The sequence below is a fragment of the Haliotis cracherodii genome, unplaced genomic scaffold, assembly GCF_022045235.1.
Source record: "Haliotis cracherodii isolate W230 unplaced genomic scaffold, xgHalCrac1.p SCAF_9, whole genome shotgun sequence".
NCBI classification, from domain to species: Eukaryota; Metazoa; Mollusca; class Gastropoda; order Lepetellida; family Haliotidae; genus Haliotis; species Haliotis cracherodii.
The window spans coordinates 7,893,692-7,904,546 of NW_027266343.1; the positions used below are offsets into that span (position 1 = coordinate 7,893,692).

The 10,855-nt window shown below is 41.6% G+C and overlaps 1 protein-coding gene across 1 annotated transcript; it reads right to left on the reverse strand.

Annotated features, from left to right (window-relative positions):
• Positions 1-433: 433 nt before the first annotated feature.
• LOC139451680 (uncharacterized) lies at positions 434-10,467 on the reverse strand. Its single transcript, XM_071233001.1, has 11 exons — positions 10,272-10,467; positions 7,719-8,516; positions 6,928-6,980; positions 6,005-6,268; positions 5,545-5,769; positions 5,366-5,438; positions 2,557-2,700; positions 2,067-2,135; positions 1,698-1,877; positions 1,283-1,477; positions 434-671 (listed from the first exon to the last, which is right to left on the reverse strand). Exons 1-11 carry the CDS (start codon positions 10,465-10,467, stop codon positions 457-459), a joined length of 2,412 nt encoding a protein of 803 aa, XP_071089102.1. The 3' UTR covers positions 434-456.
• Positions 10,468-10,855: the final 388 nt, after the last annotated feature.

A 10,855-nucleotide genomic window follows, 5' to 3' on the forward strand; every position in this document is an offset into this window, starting at 1 on the left:
TAGAACATCAAACCAAATCATTACATTATTTGTCATACTGCTCAACATCACGTTACTCTAATGCACTCATTCCCCCTAGGGTAGTCGTAGTGCACACTCAACAGAGATCATGTGACTAGTTGTGTCAATAAGTTGCTTATGAAATACTATTTGTAACCTTGTAATGTGTATCATTATCATACATAAACGCATAACAAATGTTTCAGCAAGGAATAATGTTTCACAAGCATGCGGATGTTTTATCGTTTCGCGCATGCGCAAAGGTGAAATCTGGAGGTGGTTCTTTTTCCAGAAATGAACAGCACAACAATCTACATTTGGGTATAACTATTGTTGCGTATCCACAATAGCACAAGTAGTCTTAGCTTATATCAGTCCATATGGGCAATTTGTCATGAAGCTGTTAATGATATATGACAAAAAGCATCAACCTCACATTATATATCCGGGGGTTTCTCATCCGAGCTTAATTGTGCTACTTGTATGACTGGAATCAGTTTGCAGCCTTTTGAGCACCTCTCTCTTAAAGTCTTCAGCAGCCATCTTATTCCTTTCCTGTGAGTCTGATGTGACGAGGTACACTGATCCAGGAATGGTCATCAACATGTTAGCCAATTGGTTCCTCTGAGATTGGGACGCTTTGTCAGCATAGCTCTTCGTCCATAACTCAACTGCGAAATAACACACCTTACTGATTATTTTATTTTTCACATCTGACTGCATCAGGTAACTTACGACAGTGATATGTTGTACACTGAATGGCACTTACTAAATGACTGCAAACTTAAGAAACATTAAGTTACTTTAGTCTTGCAAATGATAATATCATGTAATTTGTTCTATTCTGAACAATGGTACCAAATAACACTCGTATTTACATCTACCGTTACCATTTCATGCAACGTATTAGCTAAGGCAAAAGTCATATTCAACAATAAATCTATATCCATATAACACATTATGGTGTTTCTGTCGTACATAACCGGAATTCAGTATCTGTGGTAACCGAGGCATGAATATATATATGCTTTGTTTGGTCTTTAAAAAAAGATGGAACGAAAAGGAACGAAAATTAACACGACAAAGTCAAAGGGGTGTTAAGTCTTATGTGGGAAAACCTGAAACTGGAGGCAGTCGGGTAGCCTAGTGTTTAAAGCGTCACGCTGAAGACCCGGGTTCGATTCCCGATATGTGAAGTCCATTTCTGATGTCCCCCGCCGTGATATTGCCGGAATATTGCTAAAAGTGGCGTAAAACCATACTCACTCACTCACTCACTCACCTGCAACTGGAGACTTGTCAATATCCGCAGGGGCTTGCAACTGGTTGTTGCACAGCTCTATTACCTTCGTTGCAAATGTTGGGAAGAAGTGCACATCGGGGATCATGACAGTGACAACAAAAACACAGTCACTGGCCTTGGTCAGCCCATTAAAGACTATCCCTGCTGCAGCCAGGGGTGTGTTGGCCTTCGGTCCTGATAAACACAAGAACATTTTTCCACAAGTGTCCCCCAAAACTACAAAATGTTAAACTTTGAACACATTTAGCCATGATTCGAAATACAAGGAAAAAACTGATTTGAATTATCTTCATATAAATATTATTAATGCTTCCTACATTAGATGTTGATGAATATATTTGAAAAATTCATAATTATTTCAGAGAAGAAATAACAGTTAATTAACAGTCTTCACCTAAAACATCTATGGGTATGGTGATAGTGTTGCATTTAGTTTTGGCGGCGGTTTTGATGCCCTCTGCTATAGCGTTAACAGCGGAGGTGTTTCTGTTACCGTCCCAGTACGAGTGAAGCAACGTCATTGAGGGCAGGTTTGTACTGTCAGCTGTGCATTTGGCCTCAGGAAGCTCACACACTGTGGACACAAAGCAGTTTGTGATCAATTTGTTGAGAGGACCACACCGAGAGCACCATATCAATTCTTTGATATTACCAGACGTTTTTGCCAGAGGAGTAATATCAAAGTAATATCAAAGCTCGAACAAACAATGTAAACTGAAGTTCAAATTTGTAGAACAGGAAGATTGTGATTGGAAATCCATACCATATGAAGTGCACATCCAGTCAGTCTTATCAGGTGCTGTGGACATGAGTCCTTGGTTCAGTTTTGGATCTGGAAAGAAGACAACATATTTTCACAGATTTGTTGCCATGTTTCTTAAAATCCTAATACCCTATTCCTGATACGTTCTAATTTAAATAACATTTTATACAAAAGGATCCTTTAAACGTTTTCCTGTTCAGGATGGATTTGGTTTGGTTTGTTGTTTTACGCCGCACTCAGCAATATTCCAGCTATATGACGGCAGTCTGTAAAAATAATCGAGTCTGGACCAGACAATCCAGTGATTGATATCATGAGAATAGATCCACGCAATTGGGATCGATGACATGCATCAACCAAGACCACCTGATCCCCTTAGTCGCCTTTTACGACAAGCATAGTCGCCTTTTACGGCAAGCATAGGTTGCTGAAGACCTATTCTACCCTGGAATCTTCACGGGTCTGTTCAGGATGTAAGTAATACATTTACCTCGTATCTGCTCATCGGTCCAGAGGACGAGGACAGCCTCAGTAGCATCCGATGCCTCATGTACACCAGCGTGTACGACCTGTAGCAGAGTATTACCGACGTGGACACGAACTTCCCATCTCGGGGTTTGTTTCTTTCTCTTCTCTGAAGAAGCGTATGGAAATAAGAATGATATTGTTAAAGGACTAAAAGTTTCTGTTACCGCATGTGACCCGTGAAGATCCGGGGTAGAAAAGGTCTTCAGCAACCCATGCTTGCAGTGAAAGGCGACTATGCTTTTCGTAAGCGGTGACTAACATGATCGGGAGGTCTGGCTCGTTGACTTGGTCGATGCATGTCATCGTATCCCAATTGCATGGATCGATGATTATGATGCCAGTCACTGGATTGTCTGGTCCAGACTCGATTATTTACAGACCGCCGTCATATAGCTGGAATATTGCTGAGTGCAGCGTTAAACATGTCAACAAACAAACAAACAAACAAACAATGTTACCGCAGGTCTGCATGTTCATCCTATTATCAACATAATGACTCATAAATGGTAACTAAAATAGTGTACCGGAAAATTAATTTGAAATCATGTCTGTATGGAAAAAAGAATGTACCCTATACTGTATGTTAACAAAAGCGACAAAACCCCAAAAGTTTGAGAAATATCTGTCTTTGGTACGGTTCCGACTATATAAGGAGCATGTGTAATGAATCACGATCAAATAGTGATGATGCCAGGTGTTCGCGAATAGAAGAGCGTATCCTGCCCACCTGTTGCACCCGTCACAAACACATGCAAAGGCAAGTTAGTTCAGATCAGACACGGGAACATTTGGTACAAGTCATCAATAGGATTTGCATCGGACATCATTCTTGTCACTAATGCGTCTCATTGTGAAATGACCTCCACAAATGTTTTAAAAGCGAAAGTGACCTTGATCAAACAGCTTCTGAGCAAGAGTCGTGTGACGCTCTTGGTAGAAATAACATGTTCGATTGTACCTCAGCGCTGGAGGTACAGGATCATTACTCGACATGAAGGGAAAGCTGACAATTGGAAAGTTGAAGTCATCCCTCTTGTCACACAGTCTTGTGGAGAGTGTTTTGTCACTCTGAATCTTTATGCATAGATCTGTATATGAAACAGATAAGGCGGTCTCACTGGTCTCCTTTATTTCTTGTTCAGATGAGTAAATCAGTGGAAGGGAATGGCCTATTTGTTGGTAATTGAACGATATCAGATCATCGATATACCTGAAGCTAAAGCTTAACTTGTTGGCCAAATGTCCTTGTTTTGACATTGCCATTACGAGCAGAAATTCCTATTCATATGCATGGAAAAATAGATCAGCACTTCTTGCCGAAATGTCTTACCCTCAAATTTTACATAGATACATTTTTTATATTTGATTTTCTCAGTAAACTCCAGGTTTCATTTGCTTTCACTTTTTTTACCTGAAACTCTGAAGACAGATGTGAAACTATATCTGTGGTCAATACGTTTTGCAACAAAAGCCTCATGGATCAAAGGAATGAATTTTTTCCTTACGTTTGTCATGTGGGAAAATTGTGGACAAAGATGAAAAATCAAATGTTTTGGCAGAATTGAACCTGGGTCTTTTCAATGATTGTAAAAACGTAAAGCAAATCCTTTTTTTATGTGTTTTTGAGAATCCATTTGGCATTAAGTCGACTTGTCTCAAATACTTTCGGTGCATATAAATGTTGATTGTATTGGGGATTGTAGTGAATCTTTGAGACAGAGATTTGCTGGTACATTTGCTGGACCAAGCAATTTATCTCTTTGTATGTACGAATTTTGTTGTACGGAGCTTTGGAATCCAATGCAAAAGAGGAATGGCCATGTTTTCAGGTTCAGCTGGCTGGGGCAGAATGGGCATATTTCAGATCTGTTTCCTCCTTTTCAGTTTGTGCATTCTACCAATGACAACATCATGAACTGACTTAACCCACTCTCAAAGACATTCACAGGTTCCTCTGTTCTCTTGGTCTATTTATTGGCATATGCTTCCATGGAATCCATAATGGTTTTAAAGTTGTGATCCCAATTGGAAGGTTGGTTGGTTGGTTTGTTGTTTAACGCCGCACTCAGCAATATTCCAGCTATATGACGGTGGTCTGTAAATAATCGAGTCTGGACCAGACAATCCAGTGATTAATCTCATGAGCATGAACCCACGCAATTGGGATCGATGACCTTGCATCAACCAAGTCAGCGAGCTTGACCACCCGATCCCGTAAGTCGTCTTTCAAGACTAGCATAGTTGCCTTTTACGGCAAGCATGGGTTGCTGAAGACCCATTCTACCCCGGAATCTTCACGGGTGCAAATTGGAAGGAGGCTGCTCAAAATATTTTGGTCCATATTGGAATAACCAACGATTTTTTGTTGTCAACAATAGAGAAGTCACCTGTGATAATTTGACCAGTATGCTCTTGGATGTAGTCTAAGATCACGTTAGGTAGGTCTTAGTGATATTTTTAGGCCACGTCACATGATATGTTTGTTTGTTGCTTAACGCCGCACTCAGCAGTATTCCAGCTATATGACTGCGGTCAGTAAATAATCGAATCTGGACCATATAATCTATTGATTGATATCAAGAGCATCTATCTACGCAAGTGGGATACGATGATATGCACCAAGCAAGTCAGCGAGCCTGACCATCCGATCCCGTCAGTCACCTCTTATGACAAGCATGGGTTGATGAAGACGTATTCTACCACGGATCTTCGTGGGTCACATCACATATAACAATGTCTGGATGATACTGTAACCTAGAAGTAATCAATACCTTTGTGGAACTCATCAACTGCTGCAAGTTGTCTTGTCATCAGCTTGTTTGTATGGCCATGTGCGAGGAATAGCTGGGAAGAAAATGGTGTTTCCACGTGAGAATTTTGTGCATTTAGAAATACACTGTCATATGTCATAATTAATTATGCATATTCTAATGAGCACAAGTATACATACCTGCTTCACAGCGAGCTGCGTTTCTGGGAATATCACAAAGATGATCTCTCTGATCGATCCTGATCTTCTGTCGTCTTTAAAAAGTCCAATCGCTTTGTACATCAGCTGGACAACATGTTCGACTGGGTACTTCAGTGCTCCAGTTCCAATGGCTGGTAAAGCAATGGTCTGATATCCATTTTCAGATGCCCTGATGAGACAGTTGAACACCAAGGAAATCATCCACTGAGAATAGAATGTGTGGGAAAAATAAAGAGCACTTCAAGGAATTGCCAGGATTTATAAATCTCAAAATGGAAGAGCAATTTAATGTTCTGTATCGTTTGTCAATACTGTTATGACTTGCGATAGCTTTCCAAGTAACCATTTTCTTAAGAAAGTGTGCTTTAATGTAATTACTACAGCATGAAGCATTGGCTTAGAATATATCTATTGAATTTGACTAAAGGAAATCACCTACCTTGAAACAATCATTCTCTTTCTGTTGATAGTTTGGACTGTTTCTCTTTGGGAAATATGGCAATGCGCCATGGTAGATGGTCTTGCATGTCTTAAGATTCCCAGGGCCAGTTTCGGCGACTTCATCATGTTTTAAGCCATTTGGATACTTCTCTCTCAGTTGTTTCTGAATAGACTGACCAGCAGCCTTCAGGATGCAGGACGATACACCCTCACCTTGATTCAGATCCAAGTTGATATTTGTTGTATTCACTATCACATCTGCCTAAATGTACACAAATATTTGTTATAAAAAAAGGTAGTGATGAGAACTTCAGAGCTCACGTCCGATACTATGAATAATCATAAGTGTACATTGTTGACGTCAAATACGATTAGGGGGCACGGGTGGCCCAGTCGTCAAAGGCGCAGCGATTCGGTGTGCAGAGTCTTGCACGCCAGAGACCTAAGATTGTGGGTTCGAATCCCGGTTCGCCCCGGTTATTTTTCTAGGTTTGTCAGCACCATACCCGTGCTCGTGGGGTTTCACCGAAGTGGAAAACGTCTGAGACCTGCATCACTTCGAGCTTTCATCCCACATTAAGCTGACACGCCGTGAATAACGTTAAAAGCGGCGTTAAACCCAACTCATTCACTCACTCACCCACTCAAATAAGATTAAGGGAACATGGATGGAAAAGTAATCTGAGGCGCCGAAATTCGCAATTCGCGTGCCTGAAACCTATGGTCCTGGGTCCGAATCCCAGATTCACCATGATTATCTTTCTACGTCTCGCTGGTTTAACCATAGTGGTAAGTCTAACACATACATCACTTCTTTTGGGGCTTTTCGCCCAAACCAAGCTAACACGCCGTGATTTACTAGTAATTGAAATACTGTTCAAAGCGGCATGACTTAACATTCACTTAAACATTAGATCCTACCTCTTGCTTCTCAATGGCATTGATGAGCGGTATTATCCGAGTATTCTTCCGACCTGAAACAAACAAGCATTGGAGAAAATAAAAGTACCAATAATCAAGTAATTATGAGATATTGGTATTATTGTTGGTATATAAAAAGATGAATAAATAACATTTGTAAATAAAGACATATATGCGATTATCCGTACATTTGTTGTGACAATTTTATCGCACTATAAGTGATTTGTGTTTTACGCCACTTACAATATTTCAATGTTATATCAGGGCGTTTAGGCATGAACTATCATCAAGATGTCATTGACAATACAACAACCATTGCTATCCACACATTTATCTTTTGTTTTGTCTTTGTGTGAAACCCATTTCCGGTGTCCTTCATCCTGATGTTGCAAGAATATTGGAATTGAACTTTTGTAGAAATGAATGTATTGTGTTTGTTTTGTTTGTTTGTTGTTTAGCACCGCTGTCAGCAATATTCGAGCTATATGACGGTGGTTTGTAAGTAATCGAGTCTGGAACAGTCACTCCAGTGATTGATATAATGAGTATCGATTCACGCAATTGGGATCGATGACATGCATCCACCAAGTCATCGAGCCTGACCACCTGATCCCGTTAGTCGTCTCTCACGACAAGCATAGTCGCCTCTTATGACAAGCATGGGTTGCTGAAGACGTATTCTACCCTGGATCTGCACGGGACTGTATACGCCGTGGTGAACATGAGACCATATATTCTCTGCATAGGTACTTATTAGTACACTGATCGTAAAAAGTACAATGTAGACTTACGCGCTATTTTCAGTGTGAGATCATCAAGTCCCTTAGACACTACCTGATCCATGAAGCCAATTTGTTGCTGGGGTGTTATGTTGCATTTATACTTCTCCCCCACTGTCTGTGACACCTCGCCGACAGTTATGATACTTATCACACAACTCAGGGTAATAGGGTAACTAGAGACGCCTTTGATTTCCTCGTTTACAATCCTCGCTGCTTCTTCCGATGCTTGAGTTGGGCCTTTGATCTCAATTGTTCTTTGCGTTATTTCCAAATGCACCCCTTCTAGATGGCTTGTTAAAGCTTTTAGGTGATGTTCTTTGTGCTGACCTAAGTAACTGGCGCAGTGTTCAGACAGGTTGATCGTTTCACATCTTATTTCTAACGAGCGAGATTTAAGTAGTTCTTCAGATCTTTGCAAATGATCACCAACGACCATTACAGCATTTGCCATTCCAATTAACTTCACCATAGGACCCTCTTTGACGACTAAAATTTCCAGATCATCTCCTGTTGGCAAGGCATTCATTCCATCCTCCATAAAAGGGATCAGATCAGCAGGGAAGTCCATCTCAACGATACTGTCCTTGATTATCTGAAGGGCTACAAGGTCACTCTTTGCTCCACTTGAACCAATGGTAACTGTAGATTCCTCGAAGTTGAACATGCAACTGAAGCCCTCCTTCGCCAAGTGTTCCCGTAAAGTTTGTAAAGCAGCACGCATGTCCTTCAGGTACTGTAGCTGTACAGGCGATAATGGTATGCTGTGTGAATGTGGTGCAGTGCGTCTTGGTGAGGTGTCACTGGTCCCTTTGTCAATAAACATAAGCAGTCAATAGTCAACGGCAAGGTATTAGAGGAACTCACTTTCAAAATTTCACGACTGCGTAATATTGAATGGGGATGATAAATGCATGCACAGCAACGGGAAGGATCCAAAATATTAAAATACTATCACAGCCTACCACATACTACATTGGTGGGGTGTGTATGGGGGTGGGTGGTGGGGGTGGGGGGCTCCGGACCCCCTGGATCCACCTATACACAGTATTAGATATTTGGAGCAGAGATATGATATATCTTGGAACCCTGAATAAGGTATAAGTGAAGCGGAGGTTATTCCATGATTAGAGGTATATTTAGATACCTGTTCACACTGAGAGACAATAGCTTCAATCTGGGTATCTTTCGAACACTACTTTTGATCTAATTACAAAAACACAGAAGTGAATAAACCAGAGATACTGAAGTTTTGTTTTTGTTGCTTTAGCCGACAGTGCAATTCAAATCGCACCAAATATATAACAGGGCCAAGCTTGTTTGAATATGCATCGTAAGAAGAACATTCTGTCACATGTCAAGAGTGTCATGGGGGGCACGGGTGGCCCAGTCGTCTAAGGCGACGCGATTCGCTTTGCGGAGTTGCGTCCCTTGGGCACGCCAGAAACCTATGATTGTGGCCCCGATTATGTTAGTAGGTTTGTCAGCACCATACCCGTGCTCGTGGGTTTCACCGAAGTGGTAAACGTCTGAGACCTGCATCACTTCGGGCTTTCCTCCCACATTAAGCTGACACGCCGTGATATAACTGTAATACTGTTGAAAGCGGTGTGAAACCCAACTCACACACTCACTCACTCAAGATTGTAATGTAAACTAATGCTTATCATCCGAGTGCAATAGACCTGTTTTCTATTTATAAATGAACAATATGAATACAGTAAACTACGTTTATAACGAGCACGCTTACAACGAACTGACGGATATACCGAACTATTTCTTGATCCCGTTCATTTGCTGTATGTATGTTGTACATATGTTTATAACGAACTACGGTTATAACGAATTAAAATAAGTGGTCCCTTTGACTTCGTTATAACCGTAGTTTACTGTACGTCAAATGTACGTTTTATTAGCGAGTGAATGTTGGTTTACGTCGCAGTCAGCAATGTTTGAGGCATACCATGGCGGCCTGTAAATAGTCGAGTCTGGCTCGGACTCAGCAGAGACTGAAGCCATAGCAACGATCTACGCCATCCCATGACGGGCAAGTCCAGTAACGTTACCAGCATGACCACCCGATCGATTTGAGTGGACGTCAGGCATGAGATACAGAGGACAAATTCTACCTCATATTTCAACTTGTGATATATGTATTATGGCACATGACATTTCATATGTAGCAGGGGGCACGGGGGGCCCAGTCGTCTAAGGCGCCGCGATTCGCTTTGCAGAGTTGCGCCCCTTGGGCACACCAGAAACCTATGATTGTGGGTTCGAATCCCGGTTCGCCTCGATTATGTTTCTAGGTTTGTCAGCACCATACCGGTGCTGTTGGTTTCACCGAAGTGGTAAACGTCTTAGACCTGCATCACTTCGGGCTTTCCTCCCACATTAAGCTGACACGCCGTGCTATAACTGGAATAATGTTAAAAGCGGCTTTAAATCCAACTCACTCACTCATATGTAGCAACAATACTGCATGATATACTTGTAAACAATATGGTCATACTTGTGCCTAAGGTATAACAATGCATTATTTATCATAGAAAGAAATATGCATACCTTCTTCAAGGGGTTCGTTCATATCAATAACCACATTTCGCCCTGACAAGAGTTGCACTTGATCCTCTGTCGCCGACTGAGATAAAAAGGTCTTTATCTTTTCTATCGGCCTCTCAGAGAGCTTCAGATACCCCATTGATGACATATCTCCTGTCGCGATATCAATATTCAATATACCACGTACATCTGACGTCATACCACATATCAACAGGTGAGGTGAGGTGAAATTGGGATTAACGTCGCGTCCAAGATTATTGCACTTATACAGCGACGTGCATGTACGTGTGTTTGTGTGTGTGGCTGCTTGTACTAGACCGGGCTGATGCCGATTTATAGTACTAGCCCACTAAGATACCATGCCGCAGTTTATATGAATACCCCACTCAGACACAGTATACTGACCCCGAGCCGACCAGTCCTTGCTTTAACCCCTTAATGCTGAGCGCCAGACAGGGTAACAACAAATACCATATTTTGGTATGACGCGGCCGGGGATCGAACTCCGGACCTTCCGCTCTCCGGGCGGACGCTCTACCACTAGACCACGGAGGCGGTCTACATACTTATTTACACCCCAGCACATA